Source organism: Musa acuminata, chromosome BXJ2-3, assembly GCF_036884655.1.
Source record: "Musa acuminata AAA Group cultivar baxijiao chromosome BXJ2-3, Cavendish_Baxijiao_AAA, whole genome shotgun sequence".
In the NCBI taxonomy this organism is placed as follows: Eukaryota; Viridiplantae; Streptophyta; class Magnoliopsida; order Zingiberales; family Musaceae; genus Musa; species Musa acuminata.
Window position 1 is genome coordinate 4,222,471 of NC_088340.1, and position 26,542 is coordinate 4,249,012.

Genomic DNA, 26,542 nt, shown 5'->3' on the forward strand with positions numbered 1-26,542 from the left:
TGACCAAATCATTCTAACTTCAATTCGGATGGTATATTGACGAGTTCATGGATTGAAATGGTAGAAATAACAATAATAATAATAATAATAATAATAATAATAATAATGTAGACTGAATTATTTGAATTCAGTTTTATCTATATTTTTATTAAAAAATAAATATTCTCAATTAAAATTAAAAAAATAACTAGCCAATGTTTGGAAAGTATAAGTCAACTTGACTCAAACTTGGGGAAAAGAAGTCTTTCCAAATATTATATTAAGTCAAATATCTTATCATTAATTAAAAAAACACTTTGTTATAAATATCTTTGTGATGGTTTGAGGTATATATATATATATATATATATATATATATATATATATATATATATATATATATATAGTTGATGGCTTGGATTTGAAAGGTTTTAGGGTGGGAAAGGATGTGTAGAAACATAAAATAAAGAAAATGATTGATGGCTAATTCTATCAAACAATTTGATAGTTAGATTTAAAGGTTTCTATGTAAAAATATATTTGGTAAAAGCATCAAAGACTATAGAATTGGATTTAAAGGTTTTTAGGGGGGAAAATAAATGGGTCAAAAAAATAAAAAAACCCTACAAACTATAAAATTTATGAAACAAAGTAATGCTTTCATTGAGATTCGAACTCAAGACCTCCCGCTTACTAAACGGGTGCTCTAACCAACTGAGCTATGAAAGCCAGTTGATGTAAACTTACACAGTTTCTTAATTAAAGACATTCGAACGAGGCCAGGGTGAAGCTGACGTCAGTCTCAGCGTTGTTTTGGCGGCAACGTGGGGCCGATCAGATGTCGATCTTGTCCATGACGCAACTTGGTCAACGTCGTCTTACCGTTTTCCCCGTCTCGTGTCCGTTTAGGCGTGCGAGCGGTAAATAGGGATTAATCTCATATTAGTAACACTAAGATTGATATATATATATATCGAGTTGGAGTCATATTAAAAATAATTATCGCTACCTTCGTTTTCTATGAGTAATTATCGCTAACTGTTTCAGTCCGTCTGCATCAGAAGCAGCCGTCGAGAGACGGAGGGTGGAGGCCAAGTCACGCCACAGTGAGCCAAATCGAATGGTCAACCGTTGACCTTATCCAAAAGAAATCCTTGCCTGCGATGAATTCCTACCCGCCGTTCCTCTCCTCCGTGTCTGGAGCTCGAATGGGCCTTCTCGACCGGCTGTGGGACGACACCGTCGCCGGGCCTCCGCCGCTCGACGAGCTCCGCAAGTACAACTCCTTCTCCCCTTCCTCCGCCTCCGCCGCCGTTGTACAGGTCGTCTGTAGCATCGCCATCGTCCGCGCCCCCGACGCCTCCCTCGCACGTGAGTTGCTCCTCCTCCGCCTCCTCCTCTTCCTTTTTCTGTTCTAGAGGTTTCCAGAAGGTCCGAGAAGGCGAGCGGGACCGAAAAGATGGCTTTTTTTTCCCGTCTGAACTACTGCTGCAGCTCCGGGGCTTTGGGGAGATTGGAAGAGGTTGCGGAGGAAACCGGTGCCGGCGGAGGAGGGAATCCAGACGGCCCAGCCGAGATTCCCCACCGTCTATGACTGGTTGGTCCTTCTCTAATTGCTTGGAACATCAAACCCTTGTTCATATGTTTCCTAATAATTCATCCATTTTTAAGGCCAGTAGCACTTCAAAGACTCTCTTTTTATGATTGTGCACTTGTAATTACTTTGTAGGGTGGTGATAAGCTCTCTGGATAGATGACACTGAGATGGAGGACAAAGTATGACCACAAAATTGCAGTCAGCTTGTGTGTTTCTTGGTCTGTGTATAGCATGCAAATCTTTGTAGTAGTATAAATAAAGCACTGAGAGAGAGAGAGAGAGAGAGAGAGAGAGAGAGAGAGAGGGGTCAAAACACTTGTGTTGTAGTCATCTTACCACAGCTTGTAAATGGTTCTACATTTTCTTCACCTTTCCTTCTCCACTCTTTGTAATCTGTGTTTGTGAACCAAGTGATTTGCCTTCTGCTCAATGGAGTGGATGCTATCCAACCTTGGGGGTGCACCAAAACTTGAAATCGTGCTTAGCCTGTGGACTTCAGAGTCTTAAGAACACAGCAAAGCATTATTAATTCATAAAAAACCTAAACATCTGACAGCATCTGAAAACACACTGGAAAAAGGATTTAATAGTCAAACCATGTGCTATTTAATATCTGATGCTCAGGAAAATAAAACAATTTCAGGTGTCATGTTGCACAGTATGGATATGTTCACTCAATATCTGGCTTGTCTTCAAAATCATAGACAGCTTATGTGAAATCAATGATTGCTAAATCATGATCTAGTTTGTTGTTTCATATTTGTGGTTTGGATAAGGCTAGTCTACCTTTTAGATCATCAACCTGTCTGCAAATTGCACAGGATCTTGTCCTTCTCTGAGAAGTGCAGTGGAACACTATCACAGCTTGGGTTGGTGCTCACATCAAAACTTGATACCACCTGCAAACAGCAGCCTGCTATGAAGCTAAAATTGCAGAGGTTTAGTAGTCTTGGGCCATCAAGAATACACAATAAACATATCTAACAAAGTTGCTCTCTTTGCCAGCAGATTTAATCATCAGTTATTGTAGGAACAGAATTTTTAGTAGGAGCAGTGAAGCATGGGCATAAATTGAGCTACAGATTCACCACAATCCCTTGTAACATAAATTGATTCTTCGAAGAATCAGGGAAAAAGAACTTGGACTGTTGGAGAACACATCACAAATATTTCTTCCTATTTCTTATTTGCTAGTGGAAATGGAAGATTCAAATCTCTCTTCATTTTCTCAGGAACCAAACAAATCTAAGACTACCTGATCATCTGTGAACATCACCCACTCTGACCTACAAATCCTCTGCTTTTTCTTGGGATTCTGTTTTTATTTCTTAATACCTTTTATATGATATACTATGCACAGTTTTCCCTGACCTACATATATTAGAAGTATTACAACATATGAATTCTGCATCTACACATAATTGTCAGACATTGTGCATGACCCAAGTGTTCATATATGAAAGATCTGTTTGTATGTAAACCAATCTTTACTGTTTCTGCATAACATCAGATTCTTTTGGAAGTATGAAACCATTCAAGCAAATACTCCCAGAAATCACTGAAACTTACAAGGTGAATAAATGGAAATTAAATAACCTTCCAATGGTGATGGGAAACAAAATGCAAAACTCTTGTAGTGTTTAAAAGCCTTGCTGATATATAAACAAATGAATTCATCACTGTAGTTGCCATGGCCATACTTGTGTGCACTGTGGTTTAAGATTTCAGTGTTTCAAAATGCATATATGTAATTGAGAAGTTTATACAAATAAATCACAAGGCCATTGAAGAATTTTTGATGGATTACCAGAATATAATGCTTTAACCCAATGGTTATCACAAGGTAAGTTCAGAAGTTGTCACATGAAAAGAACATAGATCAGATTCACCTTCCCATAATGTTAAGTTGCTTGCTTCTAAAGAATTCATCAAGGGCATGACTTTGGACTGTCAATCTGAAACCAATGACAAAAAAGTGAATCCTAAGTTCCATTATGACTTCATTTGGACTAACTTGATTCTGAGATTTTGTCACTGGTACTGGGTTGGTATGCATTAAACATCTAACCAGATCAAACCTTGAAAAGAAATTCTTCCCACTTTGTGTCCTGTCTTTAGTGTTCTTACCAGTTGGTGATCTCCAAAGTTTCACCACCCACAAAGTTATCATATCGTAGATATTAACATTTCACCTTAAATTTGCATGGTTTCTTGTTGGTATTAGACCTTTCCTTGGAAACCAAGCCTTCTTCCCATAAATCTCACCTATTGATATGTACCTTTTGTCTTCCAAAAATCTTACAGAAATCTATAAACATAAGGTAGATACTGTCCGATATCTCGGTATCATACCAGTCTGATAAATTACTGAAATCGATATCAGATCCGATAAGGGTGTATCTAGTGCAGGAGGCTCCCACCAATGCAAGGTCTGGGGAGGATCAATGTATGCAGCCTTAATAATATCAGATCTGATATCTAAAAGAATTAGAATGGCTGAATCATTGAGCTAAAGAATGGTTCTTCTCCATGTTGTCATGATCTATGCCTAACCCACCTACCACCATGCATATGACAACACACTGTCCATATCGACATGATAGAAAATACCACCACAAATTTTGTCTGAACTGGACTTGCTCCTCCTCTCCATGTCCATCGGTTGAGTTGTGCTCCTCCCTCAACAAAAGTACTGTATCATCAATCACTGTCTCGCTGCCTCCAAAGTCCAGCAAGCGTGAATCTTACTCATTTCAGTCTCTGGACTTGATTGGAGCGAGCATAGCAAGAATGCTTGTCTCAGAACATTTGTATCAACCTGATGGCAGGCCAAGCACTTGATTACTTGTGAGATGAGACATTGATAGTGATAGATAAACTCAAATATACCCAAAACTAGAAAAAATCAAAATCTATAAAAGACATCAACTCATTGTAAGCATGTCCAACTTCAATAATCAAAATAAAATTTTATTTTTTGTAGAAGTTTAAGCTACACTATCACATCTTTGGAACTTGGTCAATGCGTTTATAAAGCATTAATGGTGCAGTCGATACCAACCAGAGAAAACAACTTCTTAGGATTTGTTCACCAACACAGTCCTTAAATCTCCACAGGATCTATTTGTATTTCCTATTTTTATTTCTATCTACATATCCCTGCTCATCCGGGTTGATGTCAATCCACTGATCCACAAAAATAGATTTGAGTCGATCGTCATAGAAGACTTGAAACTAATAATCATAATACATTATTTCTCTAGCATCAAATAAAGAACATGAAATCTTTCTCATCAATTTAGGTGAAGAAGTAGTTGAATTTTTGTTGGTTGTTCCCTTTTCAATTTCACATGCGATCATAAATTATAAAGATTCGAGATCTCAAGTAATCCTTGTGGCTTGTGATCTTTGTTTAATTAATGAAGTCACAAGAACAAAAAAAATTGCTTGTATAATATATCAACAAGTTGAAATTTGAACTGACAACATGAAAGGAATTAAACTAAACAAAAGTACGATACATTCCGTGACATTTAAATATTTTGATTTGGTTAGGTGATCAATATTTACATGGGAGGAAGCAGATGAAGCAACAACTTAATAATGCTCTGTCCTTGTCATGAAGTAAGTACTCTACATGGTTCAAAAACAGATAAAGCATTGGGGGATTCCACAGCCATTTAAGCATTGTTTTAGACCAAGAAATCAATCTACCAAACTTGAAACTGACACCAATTAGCCTTAAAACTAGATTTAGGAGCCTATATGAAGAGTGTTAATGTAAATCACTAGAACCTAATATATTTTAGCCCTTCTCCTCACTTGAGTTTGGTTTATCTCAAACTAAACCGACTTGAATGCGAGAGAGAATATATGACCATTTCTCTTTACTTGAGTTCAGTCGATCTCAACTTAAACCAACTTGCACATGAGAAAGAACGTTGTATGAGAATACTGTTTTTATGACTTGAATAATCCTAAACTCTTTTTGCATCATTTTTGAGAAAGGATATTAAGTACTTCTCGGCTGAAATGAGGTCAAACCGTAGAACAAGTCAGCCAATAAGTGTCTCATAACGAAGGTGCCAACTCTCTTAGCTAATAAAGATGTTATGAGACGATTTTCAGATCAAACAAGAAAAATCTTTGGGTGGATTGAGGTTCAGTTGACTGTAGACTGTTCCATTCAAAACATAACAAGTCCAATATAAAGTGAACTTTTCATCCATCAAGTTGTGTTTTTCAAACCAAATCGATATGCCTTTGATGACAGATCTCTTCTTCGCCATGACACCAATTCAAGTGAATTAGGTTGGCGGTGCCCCGGATTTTTAATTGTGTGGATAACAACACATTCTAAACGTGCATTTGGCTAAGTTACGACTCGTAGTACTTAAATCTTCTTTTAAAGATTACCGCAATGATGATGAATAGAAGAGTTGGAAGGTGATGTGGGCTCTATCAGTACTCCCCAAAGTGAAAATTTTTCTTTGGAAACTTCTATGAAAAGTACCACCACATCTAAATGGACCTCTCACTTCCTTCACAACTATAAACACGTCCAGTTTGTCATTCAAGTCAAAATTCAATCAAACATAACTTTTTTCAAATTTTTTTTTTGCTAAGAACTTTTGATATCTTGTCCAAGCTAAAACCTCACTAGTGTCTCAACTATTTTACAATTGGGCATGGCTTGATGAAGATGGAGATCTAAACCCTCACTCAACATCTTCTCTCCGTTCTTTAATTGCTAACTATCTTTTGACTCTTGTGGAAGCACTGAAATGATCGATTGCCTCCTTCGCAACCAATACCTTCAACCCTTCACAATCTGGATAAAAACACTTTCCCTAATTGATGATACCCATGCTCCACCCCGTGAGGGCAGTGACATTAATCTCCCTCTTGCTTCAATTCCTCCCCCTACCCAAACACCACCATATTGGTTTACTTTTACTTTGTGATGATTCTTATTCTCTTCTCTTTCTCTCTTATTGTCCTTGATCAGGAGAACAATATTGTCATAGTAGACTGTTGCACCTTGTCACCTACTTCTTCCCCACTGGCAGAGATTTGGGCAGTCATAGAAGGTCTCAAGCTTGCCTATCATGAAATTATTTTCCATCTTCAGATCTTGTCAGACTCAAAACAACTTATGAACTTCCCACAGAACCCCAACAAAATCCCTTAGACACTCATCAACTCCACATCTTTAATCTAAGTCAAATTTCTTTCATTCAAAGCAGAAAAAAAACATGCATTTGGCATTCAATGCCTACCGCTGAGCCATGATGCTATGTAAAGGGAAGCTAAAGAAGTAATAAACAATTTTATGCTCGTACAAGTAAACTTAATGCATGATTTGATATCTCAATCGGACTAGTTCAATTAGTCAAACCAACTGGTCAAACATGGGAAGAATGATACAAACTCACATGGATTACTCGATATTTCATCCTCATCAACCCCAAATCAAACGTTGCCCTAATTAATCGAAAGAACCACCCCGAACGTAGACTGATTGCGATTGTTTGTTACGACATCACATCTAATAGCGACGAGCTTCTTTCCGCCTTCTTTTGTGTAGCAACTCGCAAAGCAATTGACAGTTCTACCCATTTCCTGCACGTGTCTCTAGAACCGTCTAGAAAGTTCAGTAGGACTTTATTTTTCAGTTTAGTTTCCTTTATGTGATAAAAGAAATGGGAACAAGAAATGGTGTGACTCAACCAACAATCGCTCACGAAGACGGCAACGCCAAAAACAAGGCGTCATGATGTGGTTAATCCACACGGTTAATTAATTTCGCTTGTAAAGAGATGCGGGGGTAAATTAGTCAAAGACCAGGACCATCTCACGCACAGCTAAAACTTAGCTAGAGGCAAGTGATGAAGTACCGGAAATACCCTTCACCGCCTATGTGATGAGAGCAAATTGATTCTTAGAGCCACCGGGCACTGCTTGTTGCACGCTTCGTGGCGTCTGCTTTCCATCTCCCGCCCACCGGACGTTGACCCGTCTTTTACAAACTACCCCCCTCCCCCAGCCATCTCCCTGTCCACCTCACGTAGTTGCCTATTCACGAGCGTCAATCTTTTCGAAGGACGCGTGTGCCTGTCATCCACCGTCCATCCGCTGGATCCGCTTTGAGTTGCGTGCTCACCTACAACGGACACAAGACTCTCCTCGCCAAAAAGGTCGAAGAGTCGGAGCTTCAAATGAGAAATCTCGCACAACTTTTACGTCTAAATCAGCCCCGCACAGCGGAGATATCGGATCGGTGATGGACGGTGGCGATGGATAGGGGTCTTTATTTCGTAGGCTCTTTTAGCTTTTTTTTTTTCTTTGACGCAGATTTCTACAACGAATCCTAACAACTCTCTTTGCCTCGGAGCTCGTCGTCGCCAAAGCGTTGAATTGTTGGCGTCGTGTTCGTTTTAAGAAGGTGAGAAGAAGTGGAGGTAAACTTGACTAGAACAGGAAAGGTCTATAAAGAAAAAAAGAAGAAGAAAAGGGGATTGGGAGAGAGTGGCGCACCGCTGAGATGGTGAGGACGCCGTCGTCGGGCGGCGGGAGCTCCCGGAAGTCCGGCCATCGGCGGATCGCCGACATCCTTGCGGATGATGAGGACTCTAGCGACGAGTCCGTCTTCAACGGGTACGGGTACGGCTACGGCGGTGGGGGAGGCGGAATGATGCCCATTTTCCTTAACGACCAGAGCGATCTGGTGGAGGTGATGCTGGAGCTCGACGAGGAGTCGATGGTTGTCCGGAGCGTCACCCCGACATCCGCCGCCGCCGCTGCCGCGGCGTCGGCGGGGAGGGATTCGTCGGGGAGCCTGAGCCAGAGCTCCTCGACGTCGTCGCGGATCCGGCGCAAGTTCGCGTGGCTCCGGTCGCCGACGTCGCGGCGGACGCTGGCCGACATGCTGGCGACGGACGACTCGTCGTCGGGCCCGCTCCCGGCCCCCACAGCTGCCGTGTTGTCGCGGGACGCCCGGCGGATCCGGGCGCGACTGGAGCGGACGCGGTCGGGGGCGCAGCGGGCACTGAAGGGGCTCCGCTTCATCAGCCGGACGACGACGGGGGCAGCGGACGCGGCGGAGCTGTGGCGGCGGGTGGAGGACCGCTTCGCCTTGCTCGCCAAGGACGGCCTCCTCTCCCGTGAGGACTTCGGCGAATGCATAGGTCACTCTCACTACACGCTTCTCGTTTGTTCTTTTCGGATCGGGATCGGGTAACCTCCCAGTGATGCGGTCCAACCATCGTTGAGGATTTATTTCGATTTCATCTTCCCCAGGAATGGTGGACTCGAAGGAGTTCGCTGTGGGCATATTCGATGCCCTGTCAAGAAGGCGGCGCCAGAACTTGGAGAGAATTACCAAAGAAGAACTCTACGAATTCTGGCTCCAGATCTCTGATCAAAGCTTCGATGCCCGCCTTCAAATCTTCTTCGACATGTATGTATGCGCTTGATCAAAGCTGTACGATTTCTTTTCTTCATGCTCTAATTTGATTTTTGTTATGGTAGGGCGGATACCAATGTGGATGGGAGGATTACGAGAGAGGAAGTACAAGAGGTGAGCTCATCCTGGGCAGTCCAATTATCAGTGCGGTTATGGAGACTGTGAGGGCAAAGAAAGGGTAACTATCATTTGTTTCACTTTTTGTTGGGTAACAGCTAATAGGCCTGAGTGCTTCGGCAAACAAGCTGTCCATGCTGAAGGAGCAGGCGGACGAGTACGCGGCTCTCATCATGGAAGAGCTGGACCCCGAAAACCTCGGCTACATCGAGGTGAACAGGGGACACCCAATTCCTTTGTCTCCTTTCCACTTACGCGTCGATCGATGCATAGCCTTTCAACGCTGTTGCGCGTTCTCCTTTTTCTTTTGAACAGCTATGGCAACTGGAGGCGCTGCTGCTGCAGCGGGACACGTACATGAACTACAGCCGGCCGCTGAGCACGGCGAGCGCGGCGGGGTGGAGCCAGACCATCGCCGGCGGGCCGAAGCCCTCTCGGCGCCGCTGGTTCAGCCCTCGCCGCGCGGCAGCTAGGCTGCGGCTGGCAGCGCAAGAGAACTGGCAGCGGGCGTGGGTGGTGTCGCTGTGGCTGGCGGCCATGGCGGGCTTGTTCGCCTGGAAGTTCACGCAGTACCGGGAGCGGGCCGCGTTCCAGGTGATGGGCTACTGCCTTCCCACCGCCAAGGGCGCGGCGGAGACGCTCAAACTCAACATGGCCCTCGTGCTGCTCCCCGTCTGCCGGAACACTCTCACCTGGCTCCGCTCCACACGGGCCCGGCTTTTCGTCCCCTTCGACGACAACATCACATTCCACAAGGTATGTGAATTCTAAATGATTGATTCCTCGCTTGGATATTCTATCGAAACAAATCGCGGTTACTGTGCCCTTCCCTCTCTACTTGTTCATCACGTTGTGGTTGAGCCGTCAGAGTCTCCGCACATCTTCCATCTTTTGTCATTTTAATTTCACGTGCCAAATGCATAGTTCGTACTCGCGCCTCTTCACGGTGGCCGGCAGTGCACGTTAAATGGATCTCATGCACTGTCCGTCCCCGACCTCCAGAACAAGGGCCTACCGCCTCCTCCTCTTTCCTCTGTCTTGATGATTCAGACTTGGGTCCTTCTCAATCCACAAGGTTCCACATTTCGCCTTATGACGTGGTGGCATCTCGCTTCCCTCGCCGGTCGTGTCAGCTGTACATGGTGGACACCCATGACCAACATCTCCAACCAGCGCAACACTTTTGTTCTCCTCCCAGAAGTGTATTGTACATGAATTTTTCTTCGAGTACATGGCCTTCCAAAGGTTAAATATGCCACCTTCGGGGTCTCACCAATCATTGAAATCCAACTGCCCAAATACCAAGGTGCTCCAAGACAAGTATTTTTAAGCTTTTATTCTACAGTATCCCACGTGGTATGCGCATTTGTATGTGTACGGGCTGCATGTTAAACCACAAACAAAAAGCTTCTTGGGACTAATACTTTTATATGCCACGTAAATTAGATTTGTTGTTCTTATGGTACAGATGATTGCGACTGCCATAGTGATCGGGATCCTTCTACACGCCGGGAATCATCTGACGTGCGATTTCCCGCGGCTGATCAACTCGTCGCCGGCGCGCTACGAGTTGGTGGCCAGATACTTCGGACAGGAGAAACCCACGTACGGGAGCCTGGTGGCTGGGGTGGAAGGGGTGACGGGGATCGCCATGGTGGTGCTGATGACCATCTCCTTCACGCTGGCCACCCACCGGTTCAGGAAGAACGGCGCGAGGCTGCCCTTCCCGCTGAACCGGCTCAGCGGGTTCAACGCCTTCTGGTACTCCCACCACCTGCTCGCCGTCGTCTACGTGCTGCTGCTCGTCCATGGCTACTACATGTTCCTCGTCCAGGAGTGGTACCAGCGGACGGTATGTCCTTCCGACGACTCTTCTCGGTTACATTCTGCATCGATGACGTTACATTTCCATGCGTCGGAGGCGGAACCGGGCTTGGCGCGGCGTGGCGTGCAACGGGTCGGGATGGGGACAGGTTTTTACGTCCCACGTCTCCGTCGTCGCTTCTTCGAAGCTCCGTCGCGTGTGCAACCGGTTGCCTACTTTCCGTCTCCGCACGGCATTAACGACCACGACCCGATATTTTCTCTTTTTAGGGCTACCACAAGGGACGCCATCCCTTCTCTCACTAAAACTGCGCGGGAGCCACTTGCCTTCCCCGCTTGACGGGGGTCAGGCGGGACCCAATGATGGGGATACCATGTCTTCCTCCAATAGGATGTCAGGTGGATGTTAGGCTAGGTTGCTCAGAGCCTCTTTTTGGATCGAGGTTGGCGTAAATACGCGTGACTGGGTTGGGACGAGAAATAGGTGAAACACAACCACTTCCACGTCGCTGACGTGTGTTAAATGCGTCAAATTGACCCGTCCCCGTCGGTCACCCCGGACGAACATCAACACCGGGCCCCCACTTCCCCATGCTGTGCGTGATTTCCGGAGCTTAGAATCCTCCCGGGTTACATGTAGACTTCTCCCATCTCAACCGTCAGTTTACTCCCGTGTATATCCGCCGTTCATCGGTACCACCCTCAAACATACAGGTGAGCGTGGTTCAGATGGACGGTAGGGATTATAGTTAGAGGTCAAGATGTGACAACCGGAGGATTCCAAATTGCCGTCCTATTTGAGTTTGAGGCCATGATTTAATTAACTAGATTAGCAAGGTCGGATTTAGGATCTTGACCTGTCTTGTCATGTCGACTATTCGACACTAAGATAATACTTTACAGCCCATCATGTCGAGATCGATGTTTCAACTGTCTCGTCTAGTATGGTTGATTATTTGCATTGTGGTGGGTGGTGATTGGAACCGCTGAGAGCAAGCTGATCATGCCATCCCGTTGATCGGATCACAGACATTATAAGTTGATTTATGCTTCATATAGACCGAGTTTGGACTTGAAATTTTGGGACCAGCAGAAGCATCTCCATCAGACACCTAAGAGTCTAGCTAGAGTATGGGCCAACACATCTGGATGTGGGACTTTGCCTAATAAAAAAGAAAAGATAAATATGTCTTGCTGGTAGGTTTGACTTAGGTGTTACATACGTTATTCTAGTGACTTGATCGTGAGGGTCACCGTGAGCATCCTTCATTCTCATGTCATGGTCTTTCAAACGTATTCTTGACGATAGAATATCTTGAGCATAAGTTGGAACAGTTGATGGAGGGAACTCTTATGTTAGTCACAATCTCACCGAGGCTTGGAATTTGGTGCAACAACTCACATGGAAAGAGCTATAGTTTATTCTTAAATTGTCTGCTTGCATTGTTGGGTAGTAAGCACAGATGACGTGAGCATTAATTTGGAGCTATATTGGTAGCTTTTGACCATTGACTTGGAACTCTCCAGAGGTCATGGTATCATGCCATCATTCACACAAGCAAAAAAGAATACTAATATCCTATTACACATCGTTCTAGTCTTAGTCTGTAAATTGCCAAGTTTAAGGTGTTTCCAGAAGTGTTTTTATTAAAAAAAAAAAACAACAACAACAATAAAGAAAACAATTGTAGCCATAATGAAACTTGTTTGTATATTAGGTTTAAATGCTACATGCATCATCTTAGATGTATCTATATTACTTGTGATGCATATACCTGCCAGCATACAACAGAAAAGAAATTTCTAAAAGTGTTTTCATTGGTTCAGATGAAAGAGTGTTGAGAATTTCTGATTTAAAATGTTAGTTGCTATATCAATTCGTAGGGTAGTCCAAGGTCCTGTGTACATTGATTATCTGCAGAGATGGAATCTGACTTGGGGACGTGCTTAACTGCAAAGTATTTATGAGGATAGTTGTGAAATAATAATATTCAATCAGTTCCAATAGTTGTAGCTTTGCATGACTTGTAGTCTTTTGTATATTGCATGTTGCTCCCATTTCTTTCCTTCCATCGAAGGGCCAAGTAGAGGATGGTCTATTATTGTCGGCTAACATTTTTTTATATTTTTTTTCTCTCTTGGGCTTCCATGCACCCCATACCCTACCACAATGTGGAGGTTGGCAACCAGAGATCAGGCTTTACTTAGGATTTCTTTTACATATTTATCATTCTAAATACTCAAAATACTTATCATCATGAATTTTCAAATTACATGCATGCCATTTAAAAAGAAAATCACACATGTCATCAAGCATGTGATTGAAATATTCTTGCAAAGTGCTCATTAGTATTAGCTAATGTCCTAAATCAGATTCGATTGGGACCAAAACAAATATTCAGGCAAATCACTAAAACTAACAAGTTAATTATAATTTCATATGGAGATGACAAATACCAAGTTCTAAACTGGGTTTTAACTAAATCAACTATGCTTATTTCATATTGTAGTCATGTTTAAAATAATATAGATAGAACCTAATAGGATGGCATATACATGGTCATACAGTAGTTTCTAATGGTATATATGTAAGAATGTGATAACAAATATGGTATTTAAAAAAAAACAAAATGGTATTTTGGAAGTTATATGTGGTATATATTTAAAAGCACTTGTATGAACAAAATTATTGTGTTGAAACTTGATTTCATTGAACTACTGAGATTTCGATAGCAATAAAATCTCAATAATCCAAGTATTTTGAAAATTCTTACTGGATTTCAATTATGTACATTGTGATCAATTTTAGAGACTGTTAGGTTAGTGACAATACAAACATAATCTATTTATCCTATACATAAAGAAACAAACTTTAGATAAAGATGCCTCATTTCTAGTGTACTTGTTGAACTAATGTGCTAGAAAGGTACTTGATCTGATGTACCAGCAAGGTATATTGATCTGATCATCTGTTGTGCTAATTATGTGGTCATCTGGACAGACATGGATGTACATCTCTGTTCCATTGCTGCTCTATGTGGGCGAGCGGAATCTGAGGGCTTTCCGTTCCAAGGCTTACTCTGTCAAGATCTTAAAGGTACAAGCTTTCTTCATCTCTGGACCATTCAGTTTGTTCTATACTTCAAGGAAACTAAGTTCATACCACAGTTCGTACATGGTCATAAGGTGTTTGAATTGTTTTACCAACTTCACATGTTATACCAAATTGAACTTTATTCAGACAGGAGAAATTAAGAAACAATTTAGCAAGTTTTCCTCTCCTGCTTCTCATTTGATGGCTTCACATGCAATTGTCAGTAAGAAACTCTTACGAGTACTTTTAGGGAACTTAGCTCATTACATGGTCCATGTTATGCATGATTATTGCCCTTTCTGTAAGCCTTTATTATTAGCTGCTTGAATGCAATGTATCATCGAATGATTCATCAGCGTACATGAAGTGTAATCAATGGAACAAAAAACAAATTGCATGTAACAGAGTTACCATGCCACTGTGCAAACCCTTGAATAGGTGTCAGAAGCTGGCTTATGATTTGCCTATATATGAAACTTAGATGGTTTAGCAAACGTATTGTTACTGGAAAATCAAACTCATCGACCCAATTACTGTTATGTTTAACAAACATATTGCTTTAGATGTTTCTCCTTAAAATTCAACAATTTAAGGATTACAGCACATTGATTTGTTATAGTAGAAAAACGTAATGGTTAGAATATTTAGGTAACAGGGTATTATTGTCTCTACATATTTGATTTGTACTCTCGAAAGTAGAATTGCTTAGGTATAAAGCTTGACTTGATGATGTGTAGGTCGCATTACTACCTGGTGGTGTGCTGACTGTGACCATGTCCAAGCCACATGGATTTCGCTATAGAAGTGGACAATATATATTTTTGCAGTGCCCTACTATCTCCCCATTTGAATGGTTCATCACAGAACTCTTGTTGCTATCTCCATCGTTATTATGAACATATTCCACATAGTCAGCTCAACCATTACGCTTTTCATTTTAACAGGCATCCTTTCTCCATTACGTCAGCTCCTGGTGATGAGTATCTCAGTGTCCACATTAGAACCAGTGGTGACTGGACCCAGGAGCTTAAGCGCATATTTATAGAGAGTTACTTCTCACCACACTCGATGGGGAGAGCTTCACTTAATGAATCAGGTTCTTCGGAGCAGACAAGGTAAATTTATTTCCATAATCGAGCAAATTACAGAAACGGCTATTCAGAAGAAAAGAAACTCAATAGTCAAAATTCAATTCCTGTGCAGGCAGCCTAGATTGTTTGTAGATGGACCCTATGGTGCTCCAGCACAAGACTTCCGGAATTATGATGTTCTTCTGCTGGTCGGGCTTGGTATAGGAGCAACACCTTTCATCAGCATTCTCAGAGACCTACTCAACAACATTAAGTTAGCAGATGAACTGATGGTAAAGCGACAACCTATATGCTTGCTTCGCTGCATATACGCTGATTATTGGAATCTGTATCTCATTCGAGGTTTTGTGTATCTCTGAACCTTGTTAGGATTTGGCGATGGAAACCAGCAGGTCTGAAGTTAGCAGTCACAGCTTCAGCTTTTCCACATCCAGCAGCAGCATCAAGAAGCGAACGTATAGAACTAGCAGCGCTCATTTCTACTGGGTTACAAGAGAGGCCGGATCCTTTGAATGGTTCAAAGGAGTAATGAATGATGTGGCTGAAATGGACAAGAAGGTTCTTCATTCTGCCCTTTTGTTTTCTTTATTTGTATGCAAACAGTTTATTTGTTATCACATGTGAAAAAGGAAGACAGTTAACAGAGTAATGGAAGTTTATTTTGTATTGGAACAGGGCATTATAGAGATGCATAATTATTTGACGAGTGTTTACGAGGAGCGTGATGCAAGGACTACTCTCCTCACAATGGTGCAGGCTCTCAGTCATGCCAAGCATGGTGTTGACATTGTATCAGGCACCCGGGTAAGAATCTATCCAGCAAACCTTCATCAAAGCATTATTTTATGGAATAAGTTGATATGCTTTCTGACAAACAATCATATACTTCTGTTGTTGTTATTATATGGATGAACAATGAATATCCTTGGTTGACCAAGGAATTATACTAAAATTATATTGATACTTTTTATATTTTAGGAATCTATTTGTTCTGAAGTCCCACAGTCTGATCTCCACTCTGGTTACAACTATAAGTTGTGATTTAAATCTAACGAAAGATTTGTTAAAATAAATCAGAAATTGATGTTAGTTAAAATAGGAAAGTTTCAATAGTTGAATTGATGGAATTAGGAAATCGGTTGAGTAAATTAAATATACAATGAAATGAATGTCCAAGAAGCATAAAACTTTTTTTTTTTTTTTCTATCAAGCAGAGCACAAGAAGCGACTGAACCTATCTGTTTATAAGTGTTTTAGTGTCAAGAGCTGCAACCATTTCTGTTGTTAAACTCCATTAAAATGATTGAGACTATTAAATTGGCAGGTGAGAACTCACTTTGCAAGACCAAATTGGAAAGAAGTATTTACCAAGTTAGCTTCGGAGCATCCTGGTGCAACAGTAGGTAAGAACTTCACATGAACTTTCTACCTGATGCCATGATTTGCAACTTTGTTTCTGCTATTTAAGTAGCTACTTCATCAATAATCTTCCTGCTCAGCATTTTTCTGCCTCTACTGGCATTGAACAAGCATCAACAACAATCTTATTGGGATTTACAGAGTCCACTGGTTCACGCAGGTGTATTCTACTGTGGGACACCAACTCTAGCAAAAGAGCTGAGGAAACTGTCGCTGGAGACGAGCCACAAGACTTCGACTCGATTCCATTTCCACAAGGAGTACTTCTAATCAATGGATACGGTACAGCAAGACAATTAAAATTTTGATCAAAAGTTCATAGAAGCAAATAACTAGTCCCTTATAAATGTATATAACCTGGATAATCTATGAAGGCAAAATAGTTACAAAGCACACCGTGAGAAAGATGAGATGCAACCTTTCTCAGTCATTATCATTATTCATAATCACACGTGTACAGCCCATATACATGTTAATTAGCATAAATTATACTTTTTTTTGTTCCTTTCAGTAACTTTGCTGACTGTTTTGAATGAGACATTAACATACTCAGGCAAAGAACTTCCTCCAGTTTCGATCAAGGGCAATGCGAAGTTTGAATTCACCTAAAGGTAATCGAAAATTTCTCATTCATTCCTGTTAGTTGACAGTAATTAGTGCTATTGAGAATATGTGAAACAACTTTGACCTACACACAGACAGGACTTGTTGGTTTGATGTAGAGAAGCTCATCATTCAGCAAACATTTGTTGTGGTTAGAAACATCTGTTGGTTATAGACAAAGGACATAACTAGGTCCTTAAGAAGGGGTTTCCATTACTTTGCATACATGCTTTCTCCATGATGGAGCAAAGCTGGCTTCATTAGAGATCCAAAACAATCTTTCTTTCTAGTGACAGTGTCTTCAAGATCACTTAAAACAGAGCACACCTGAAGTCCCAGATTCACAAACTTGAAGCCTGCAATAAACACTTCCCACCCACAACTTCCCTTCTGAGATCTGAGCAGTGCTTCAGCTAGAAATCAGAGTTTAGGTTCCAAAGGGAAAAACAAACATGTCCAAACTAGAACAGAAGAGTTTGGCAGAATGTCTTCCAAAAAACAGTTGATAGGTGGTATTGTGTGGCTGCTGTTGGCCTGACCAACATGTTGGTAGGACAGTGACAAGCAATCAACACTTGTTTCTTTCTGCAAGGCTGGAGAGTTTATGAATGTAGACACTACTAGTAAATTAACTTATACAACTTAGCCTAGGGGAGAATTTCTATGCTAGATAATCTCTTTCTACAAACTTTTGTCTATGATACTTGGAACTACTGTTCCAAATTAAGATGATCAAACGAACAAGTACTTCATGGATCAAGAAGAGACTGTAACACATGACCCTTCGTTGCTTTATTCTCTTTTTTTATGGTTACTTGCTGATGGAGAAAGTACTGCATTCCTCACGGTTCATTGAATCTGCAGAAAAAATTAATACAGATTCTGTGAGACATCTGAGTGGTTGTAGCACTAATCAGCACCTTAGGGCAGTACCATAATAAAAGTTCATCAAGGACAGCCTGTTGCCATGGCTTGTCCAATTATGAGCAGCTCTTGCTTTGTTAATAGTTAATACCATAGGATCCATTGCCCATGCTGCTATTCCTTCTAAGATAATTTCAAATGAGAGGTGCTCTTATCCAACCTTATAGAATCATATTATATATAAGTCCACTATAAACTTGTAAATATATAGAGTTAATAGTAAGAGAACACCGTGAAATATAATTTAAAAGAAATTTCAATAATTCTGTTTCAAATTTTATATTTTCATGATATTTTTAGCCACAGAGGACTGTAGGTGAAAGTTTTATATTTTTTATTTAAAAATTTCTATATGAATTTATCCTAATTTAATCAGAAACATAAACATAACCCACAGAAATGTTATAATTAAAATTTTATAAATGAAAAATTAGTTAAATTTTGGATCAAATTATGGACAATAAAGTTTGGCATCAAAGTGTGATATATCACCATGACAGCAAATATTAAAAGTCCAAAGATTTCATGTAGAAAATTCATGTGGCCTTTGGAAGTGTTTATGTGTTGCCAGAAAATAAAAACTCAATGCTGAAGATGATGGTCCTGCTACTTCTCAGTGTCACACAAATACTTTCTCATGCAACACATGGCCATTTATTTACTTTGTATGATGGATCTACTCATCTACATGTAGATTCAAGTGAGCTAACTTTTTATTCTACAAGTGCATGGTCCCAGAATCTCTGCATTAGTATCTTGAACAAAGAAAGCTCTGCATTAACTACTGCCATGTCAATTCTCATGCTTCCCTTATTTTCAATGGCAAAGGTACTGAAGAGGGACCATTTGTTATTTCAAAGTAGCATTCTTAAAAAGATAATAATAATAATTTTTATTTGATAGTTGCTCCTTTATTTGTCTTAATTGTTAGCTCTTTCTCAAAGTTGTTTTCCTGAGTGCAGATTAGATTATTGTGGTACCTCTCTCTTGATAGGTCATGAAAACTTTATTTAGTAGGAAGGTGATCTTGTAGATTGCAGCAAACAGAGACTTGGAACCTAATAAACCAAGCATTCATATATGATTTTGCTGATATTTATGCTACTTTTTCTTTTTTAAAATAATGGAGAGGTGTACACCCATAAGAAAAATTATTTGAACCAACCGCCAATAGACAACTTAGAACAAGGATTCTGATACATAATATCTTGAAGATGAAGAGGAAAATCAATCAGTAGGTCAAAGCTTAATTTTCATTTTTTTTACTCCTTGGGTTTAATTGTGTTCTTTGGATGTTTAATGTCAGTTTGAGATGGTATGGAATTATTAGCAAGTAGATATAAACTTAGCTAAGTCTCAGATGAGGTGATCCTAGAAACAATTTCCTAAATTCCAACTCTTCTTGCCTTTGACCTGCAGTATTGGATACTATATATTTGATTGGAGATGATTCACTGGGGCTATTAAATTCAGATCAGGAAAAAAAAAAAGTCAAAATGATGCAAAAACAAGAATTTGCATTCAATGATTGCCTTCTCTCTTTTCTCACAGGATGACAATGGATGGAAAGAGAAACAAGTGTTTGGTGGCCTATCATCAAGAGAGTGGGTGGATTAAGAAAATAAAGCTTGATAGGTTGGACCTTAGATAATATTCTGATTTAGCTAATGGGCATTTACAAATGGCCTTATAATTGCTGCAGTGACCAAAGCCAAGATTGGGTCGGTGCAAGCTTATCTTGATGCCTGTAAACCCCAACACTAATGATATTTAATTTGTGTACAAGGTCTTAACAACATATAACATATCTTTCTCTTTCGATGTCACAGAGATGATTGATTCTATGACATCTGTTGTGTATACAGCATACTTATCATTTGCCTCTGTAGCCATTTCTAGGGCCAACCCCAGCTTTACTTCAGTGTGCTTTGTATTGTGTTAAGAACTGGATGATAACTTGTGTTCTTCATCTAGGGAATGTAAATTTGTGGTAACCTTCCAAGGAATGTTTTCATGTTCCATTAGGATTTTAAAAACCATCCTAATATCTCTATTTATTCATGCCTTAGCATTTGTTCTTATTGTCTCCCTTATAAGAACAAATGAGGGAGGTTGGGAAGGAGTAAACTAGTCATAGAAGCATATTTGAAAGTCAAAAAAATTAAATTTTAGTTATATAATATACTTGATAGTTTTTCACCTTTGTGGAGATAACGGTTGATAGATTTTTCATTTCATTATTTAATAGTGATCTCTATAATAGTTTTTTTTTTGCACTTAAATCTAATCTAACCAACATATATATGATTATCCAACCACCAAATCCAAATCATCGGACAATTCATAGATGAAATCGTTATAATGTGACTAAAAATAATATCGGATGATCATCAATAAGACCATTGATAAAGATATTTTATCTGAGAGGAATATAGAATCAAGGATTCATAAGTTTATTAGATCATAATTTACTCTTAAAGATGATATTTGGAGCTCACTACCCATCGCACTAATGACAAAATCTAACTTATTAGATTGACATTAGAAGGAGGGTTCTAAATCCTTGGCTCCTTTTCGAAAAAGAGCATTGATAATGATATTTAGTTCTATTATCTAAAATAGATAATTTCACACGAGTTGTACTAATGATAATAAAATATGACTTATGAATATCGGATCTTTCTCTCCGCAACACTTAACAAGGGACAGGATATAAAAATTATTTCTTTTTACCAACCAAACGATTCCTTGATCAATTCATTCATAAATATTTTAATGTTCGATTATGATAACGCCAATTATTTATTGAACCATCAAATAATTATTAACAAGGGAGACACCCCGTGCCAATTTTCACGAGGGTATACTGATGCCCTCATCAAATTCTCCGTACCGAAGTCCCAACATCACCCTCCGATCCACGGATCGAATGGTCCTTCGCTGGCTTCTTTTCACAAGGAAAAGGAGAAAGGATAAGGGCAAATGTGTACTTTCACATATGAAATACACGCATTTACACTCCACACGTTGCTGTTTCCTAAAATGGCTTCTGCCGCGGTCGTCGCCTCGCCGTCAAGCCGCCGTCCCACAACCTCACCACGCTTCCGTTAAGCGCCGTCATGTCCTGGTAACGGTACCATCCCAAGTCATCCGGCCGCCGCCGCTGCCGTGCCGTCAACCAATCCAACTGCCTGCCTCCATCCCACAGCGCCGTCGCCCGGCAGCCGACGCCGGGAACGCCGGCTTCTTCGCCCTCCTCGCTTTCGTCGTCGTCCTCCACCACGCCGCAGCCGTCGCGGGAGGCGCCGTGGTAGTACGCCGTGAACGGTGCCTTGCCCGCGTTCGTTTCCTTCACGTGGCATCCGGACGGCTGCGCGATCGGTCGGAATTCCTTCCGATCGGTCGCCGCCGAGGCCTGCGGTTCGGCCCGCTCGGCAGGGAGGGCGGGAACGTTAAGTGGAGGAGGCGGAGGGGAGGCGTCGGATCTGGATCCGACGGTCCTGATGCCCCAGATGCCGAGCGCCGCGGCGAGGACTGCGGCCCACGCCCAGACCGAGCCAGCGGCGTAGCTGGGGAGGGAGTAGAGTCGCAGCGCCACCGCCTCGAGCGGCACTTCGAGCAGGTCCATTTCCGGAACAACACCAACGCAGGGAGCGAGCGCGTACTCCGGGAAGAAACCTTCTGACCTGAGAACCGCGAACAGTCGAGCGGGATATATAGAAGGAGACGAAATCTGGGCCGTTGAACATCACCGATGTGATGCGGAGACGCTGGGAACCGATGCCCTCTGCACGACCGCGTCTCCGCACTCGACACGTGGAATCCTGGTGGGGTTCCAAAGTGGGTCCCCCATGGAGCAGTTGGGTTGGAGGATTGGGTGCGAAGGTAACTTTAATCTATCCACGTCAAGCGTGGGGGCGCCTCCACGAAGACAGGCAACATCCTCTCTCCAAGCACAATCCCATCACTGATTCCCCGCGACGCACTATGCATGGCGGGTCCACGCTGTGAAAGCGCTGCATCCTGCTTAGTGGGGAACAGCCGATCCGCACTCGTGTGCCCTTTAGTCTACGGCGTGGATGAAGGTCAAAATAATCGTTGACTAAATCCCAGCGGACGTCAGTCAACCTTTCGCAGAAATGGTCAAAATAAAAGCATCATCGATAAGCTCCAGACGTCTCCAACGATGGCGCCTGAACTCCCTCCCCAGCTCGGACTCGAGAGCATCTGTATGAAGGCAACAGGTAGGGCGAAGGGCTTTGACGAAGTGATGCAGTTGTGTTCTCGACACAGGATTCTGATAGATTACGTTCTGACACTTTCTTCAGCAAAAAACGAATTAATAATTTCTAATTTACACTCTGACAACACATCATGCACTGTATGTAACATACAATCGAATCACCACATTTCAAGACCTTTGTTCTGTGAGCTAAGCTTTTACTTCGGCTCCTCTGCTGTTGAAACGTGGAAAAGAAACGAGAGAACGTGGTGCTGCAAAAAGAGAAGAACATACAGTGAGTCACATTAACAAATCCATGTAATGACAAACAAAAAAGATGACTTGTGAGCTGCAAATTATAACATCACAAAATCAAACTACAAGCTTAAATTTGTGCGGTTGGGTTAAAGATTGAACGACGAAAAGAAAATATATTACTTATTGCCACTGTCAACTAAGCTAATTTTTTCTCTCAAAAAGAAACTAAAGCTACAATTTTAGGTCCTAATAAGGCAACAGGGCATCGAAAACAATACTAGAAGAACACAGTACAATCAAGCAGTCACAAAAAAAAAAGGGGAAAGAAAAAGGTCTAACAAGAGCATGCAGAATGTGCAGGTACATTGAAATCAAGGACCATACTTTGTGTGTGTGTGTTTACAGATAGATGAATCCTTAATCTTCAGTTCTAATTTCTTCCTTATACTTATCATCTTTTTAGAGATCTAAGAGTTGTTGCACCAATATCATGGAAAATGAATTAGTTCAGGCAGATATAATTCAAAAACAATAATCCACACTAGTGATATGTTAATCCAAGGATTTTTCGCTCATCGGGCAATTCTTCTAGAACAAGAGTTGCATGAAGAGAAAGCTAAAGACGGTAAAGAGCAAAAGGAGCACCTTGTTCATAGAAGATCCTTCCCTCATGCAACACAACACTAGCAGACTGCCTTCCCATTTTGGAACCATCTTCTGTATCATCACCACCTTCGGATGCTGTTGAGGTGGATATCGAATCGTTCAGTCTCTTCTCAGCATTTTTGCTTTTGCTGCCAAATCTTAACAATTTCTTGAACACTTTTTTGATGTCCTTCAATGGTTGATCAGATTCATTAGTAGCAAAGACAAGTCTTTCAACACCGCCCCATTTCTTTCTTACTCTAGCAGCATCAGCTTCCGGCATCAGGTTAAGGTGGTGAGTGTTCCTGGTGTCTGAATTGCCTCTAGGAGAATCCACAGAGCCATCAATATCAGATGCCTCGTATACAGAAGAGATGGAAGGATGAATATGTAAGTCCCTTTCTCCTGGCACCTCATCCACATTCGAACAAGACTCATCAAAATTTGGAGTAAAAGCTGATGAACCATCATCTTGAGCCACATATTCATGATCACCAGAACTTCCTAATTCATTTGTTCTTCCGAATTCTTCATCAGTGTTTCTGACCATATCTGCTGAATATTCTTGCTGATTCACCAACTTTTCATCATCCTCTCCATTACTTTGGCTCTCAGGAATCTTGGAAGCTCTCGATTTAGCAATGGAAGCACCAGCACCAGGACCTATGCCACCACCTCTCCTGAGGAATGTCTTAGGCTCGCCACTAATTTGGATCTTTTTAGAGGCAGTGTTTTGATTGTTCTCCCTTGGAAAGCTTGATAGAGCAAGACTAGAACTATCAGAATTTCGTGGTATGAGTTCTTTCAGTTCACCAAAACTAACAGAGCTGTTTCTCGTGTGATGAATCCTTGGCTGTCTTTCTTCCTTATAACTGTCTATACCTGCAGCAGTGCTCTTGCTTCGATCAAATGTCCTCCAGTCTGAATGAGTGGGTACATTTCCAAGTCGCGCCAGAGGCTTCATGTTTTCCTTCCTCAGGTCAGGTGACTCGCGAGTCATTTGTGCTGAAGGATATACAGACTGGATCCTTTGCTTTGTGAAAGTAGAGTGGGCAGTTCTTGAAGATCTAGGAACAAGTCCTGTCAAGTTTCGAGATGTCGAGGAAGATATACTTTTGCTAGATAAAAGCTTCCTTGTGCCAACTGTGCCAAGGGATTTGTGTTGGTCATATTGAGCCTGTTCATCAAGATACTCCATATCATGCTGCAATGATAAAAGGAAGCAAGTCATTACGAACTTTTTTATTTCAATGAAACAATTGTAGTCTTTCATCCATATGAAAGGATGGTAGAACGAATACATCGAGATTGATGAAGATGTAACCACCAAGTACATGACAAATTTTAGTCTCATAAATAATAAAGCTTTATTCAGTCAGTCTCCTATTACAAGCGGGAAAGAAGTTTCTTATTAGTTTAAGATTCTAAGTTGAAAAGAAACAAGTTTGTCATTACACTACAACACAACCACAAGTTGAAGTGATCCTATCTATCGAATTATTATCAAGAACAAGAGATAACTTAGTAAAGTTGAACCATGGCAACTTAGACAGTTGGATGGTCAGTATCAAAATGTTACATATTCGATCAATTTTCAAGCATCAACTAAATTCTTGAATCCAAAGTTTTAGGCCTATGCAAACAAGAACATGGAAGATATAATGTATAAACCATTTAGTTCTGTGAAAATTTTCAGCAAGCCATTTCTATTGGTTAATCAAAAGTTTATATCTGTTGATGATAGAATAACTATGTGAATTTGTAGCAAGGTAAACGCAAGAGGTATAAATTGCAAAGAACGAGATAATCGATCATATTTTCTGTCAGAAGTACCTGCTCTCTGAATTCTATTGCAGAACGAACACTGAAACACCTCTGCTTTCGCAAGGAGTGATGGCCCAGAAGAACTGAATCCTTTCTGTCAGCAGAATCCCCAAATAGGACCTCTATCTCAGCCGATATTTTCTCTAAGCCATCCTCCATCTCCATCATCACCTCTTTCTTCCGCACCCATTTCGCTGATCCCCGCTCTCGCCTCAGCTTCGCGTCCCGCATCTGCAAGTATTGCTCGTAAAGCCTTCCCTTTGAACTCCCTGACAGACTCTGTTTCATATTGTACTGCAAATTATCCACCATATTCAACAGCAAATCACCATCGAACTCTACCAAACCACTCGTAGGCTCTCCCGAAGACTCCAACGGCATTTCGTCGAAGACCTCGTCCGCGCTATCTACCCGGTCGTCCCCGAGTCGGACTCCCCCTACGGAGCTCATCCGACAGCCGGAAGACCCAGGCCGACGAGCGGCGAACAGACTCTCCAACTCATCGGCCCTGGTCCGCAGCTCATGCATCACCTCTTGGTTACTCCTCTGCGGCCCCGAAGATTGGTACCCTCCCGTCGGGACTTGGTTCATGGAGAAGGTCCGGCGGTGAGACCTCATGGAACAGCGACCGCGGTCACCGCGGCTTCTCTGATAATTGGGCGCGACTGGTCTGGAACCCTCGCCGGTATAAAGGCCCGCCAACGCTTGATTCGATCTACTCGACGGGGCAGTCTGCGGTACCAAGAATGAGCGTTCATATGCCGTCTTGGCGAGCATATGAACATCGTCGGGAGACGGCAGGTAGTTGAATGACCGTTTCGGGCTCGGGTCTTGACGTAGATTTGGTCGTCCACGTTGGAGCCGCCTCCGTGGACCTGCTCGCTCTATTTCTCCTGCATCTTGCAATGCGCTTCAGCAACCGCCACGTTGCAAGAATATATATATATATATATATATATATATATATATATATATATATATATATATATATATATATATATATATATATATATATATATATATATATATATATATATATATATATATATATATATATATATATATATATATATATATATATATATATATATATATATATATATATATATATGTGATGCTTATTGTCAAATATGTGAGATTGTCAAGGAATATTACATGTATGTATCAAGAGTTTTTATAAGCTAAAAATATTGCATATATCTTTGTTGCTGTTTATTATTTTTTGTCAAAAATAATACATCATATATCAGTAAAAGATTTCTTGTTGGGACCTAACTAGAAGGTCAAATATAAAAAATCATTGCATAAGTGTAAGATATTTTTGAGAAAATTTGATAAAGTAATTAAAATTTAAAAAATGGCACATTATTCATGACATGAATAATTATTAAAAATAAAAAAATTTCTAAAATAGAAAAACACTGACATGTGTCTATTTGGATCCAATTCAAAAGTATCCTAAAATAAATATTTTTGGATT

General features: G+C 41.2%; 4 protein-coding genes and 1 non-coding gene across 7 annotated transcripts; 2 read left to right on the forward strand and 3 right to left on the reverse strand.

Annotated features, from left to right (window-relative positions):
* Nucleotides 1-634: 634 nt before the first annotated feature.
* On the reverse strand, nt 635-708 carry TRNAT-AGU (transfer RNA threonine (anticodon AGU)). The gene has a single exon. It is a non-coding gene; the product is annotated as a tRNA-Thr (tRNA).
* A 378-nt stretch (nt 709-1,086) lies between these two features.
* On the forward strand, nt 1,087-1,944 carry LOC103977435 (uncharacterized). Its single transcript, XM_009392941.3, has 3 exons — nt 1,087-1,350; nt 1,474-1,576; nt 1,709-1,944. The coding sequence occupies exons 1-3, from the start codon at nt 1,143-1,145 to the stop codon at nt 1,734-1,736; spliced, it is 339 nt and encodes a 112-aa protein (XP_009391216.2). The 5' UTR covers nt 1,087-1,142; the 3' UTR covers nt 1,737-1,944.
* A 5,973-nt stretch (nt 1,945-7,917) lies between these two features.
* Nucleotides 7,918-20,082, forward strand: LOC135606998 (respiratory burst oxidase homolog protein E-like). 3 transcript variants are annotated; one of them, XR_010485058.1, is made up of 16 exons: nt 7,918-8,763; nt 8,876-9,035; nt 9,107-9,155; nt 9,257-9,370; nt 9,474-9,914; nt 10,627-11,010; nt 13,984-14,079; nt 14,814-14,929; nt 15,021-15,191; nt 15,280-15,439; nt 15,537-15,725; nt 15,843-15,971; nt 16,492-16,570; nt 16,747-16,868; nt 17,098-17,197; nt 19,665-20,082. XR_010485058.1 is itself a non-coding variant. In XM_065098417.1 (14 exons), exons 1-14 carry the CDS (start codon nt 8,121-8,123, stop codon nt 16,854-16,856), a joined length of 2,841 nt encoding a protein of 946 aa, XP_064954489.1. In that variant the 5' UTR covers nt 7,919-8,120; the 3' UTR covers nt 16,857-17,096. The 3 variants fall into 3 exon arrangements, 1 of the variants encoding a protein (XP_064954489.1); XR_010485057.1 differs by having other exon boundaries at nt 17,140-17,197; XM_065098417.1 differs by lacking the exons at nt 17,098-17,197; nt 19,665-20,082 and having other exon boundaries at nt 7,919-8,763; nt 16,747-17,096.
* A 940-nt stretch (nt 20,083-21,022) lies between these two features.
* On the reverse strand, nt 21,023-21,806 carry LOC135607001 (uncharacterized). The gene has a single exon (XM_065098421.1). It carries the CDS (start codon nt 21,739-21,741, stop codon nt 21,151-21,153), a length of 591 nt encoding a protein of 196 aa, XP_064954493.1. The 5' UTR covers nt 21,742-21,806; the 3' UTR covers nt 21,023-21,150.
* Nucleotides 21,807-22,406: 600 nt separating this feature from the next.
* Nucleotides 22,407-25,831, reverse strand: LOC135606999 (uncharacterized). Its single transcript, XM_065098418.1, has 3 exons — nt 25,072-25,831; nt 23,239-24,442; nt 22,407-22,607 (listed from the first exon to the last, which is right to left on the reverse strand). The coding sequence occupies exons 1-3, from the start codon at nt 25,678-25,680 to the stop codon at nt 22,546-22,548; spliced, it is 1,875 nt and encodes a 624-aa protein (XP_064954490.1). The 5' UTR covers nt 25,681-25,831; the 3' UTR covers nt 22,407-22,545.
* Nucleotides 25,832-26,542: the final 711 nt, after the last annotated feature.

What these genes read in the sequence shown, in the direction of transcription:
- LOC135606998 (XM_065098417.1), top strand. Translation starts at nt 8,121, where the DNA reads ATGGTGAGGACGCCGTCGTCGGGCGGCGGGAGCTCCCGGAAGTCCGGC. An exon ending in CGAGAGAGGAAGTACAAGAG is followed by an intron (nt 9,156 to 9,256) that starts GTGAGCTCATCC and finishes GTTGGGTAACAG; the next exon opens with CTAATAGGCCTGAGTGCTTC. An exon ending in GGTTCTTCGGAGCAGACAAG is followed by an intron (nt 15,192 to 15,279) that starts GTAAATTTATTT and finishes ATTCCTGTGCAG; the next exon opens with GCAGCCTAGATTGTTTGTAG.
- LOC103977435 (XM_009392941.3), top strand. Translation starts at nt 1,143, where the DNA reads ATGAATTCCTACCCGCCGTTCCTCTCCTCCGTGTCTGGAGCTCGAATG. An exon ending in CCCCGACGCCTCCCTCGCAC is followed by an intron (nt 1,351 to 1,473) that starts GTGAGTTGCTCC and finishes CTACTGCTGCAG; the next exon opens with CTCCGGGGCTTTGGGGAGAT. An exon ending in TTCCCCACCGTCTATGACTG is followed by an intron (nt 1,577 to 1,708) that starts GTTGGTCCTTCT and finishes ATTACTTTGTAG; the next exon opens with GGTGGTGATAAGCTCTCTGG.
- LOC135606999 (XM_065098418.1), bottom strand. Translation starts at nt 25,680, where the DNA reads ATGAGGTCTCACCGCCGGACCTTCTCCATGAACCAAGTCCCGACGGGA. An exon ending in CAATAGAATTCAGAGAGCAG is followed by an intron (nt 24,443 to 25,071) that starts GTACTTCTGACA and finishes TTATCATTGCAG; the next exon opens with CATGATATGGAGTATCTTGA. An exon ending in AAGGATCTTCTATGAACAAG is followed by an intron (nt 22,608 to 23,238) that starts GTGCTCCTTTTG and finishes CTCTTTTTGCAG; the next exon opens with CACCACGTTCTCTCGTTTCT.
- LOC135607001 (XM_065098421.1), bottom strand. Translation starts at nt 21,741, where the DNA reads ATGGACCTGCTCGAAGTGCCGCTCGAGGCGGTGGCGCTGCGACTCTAC.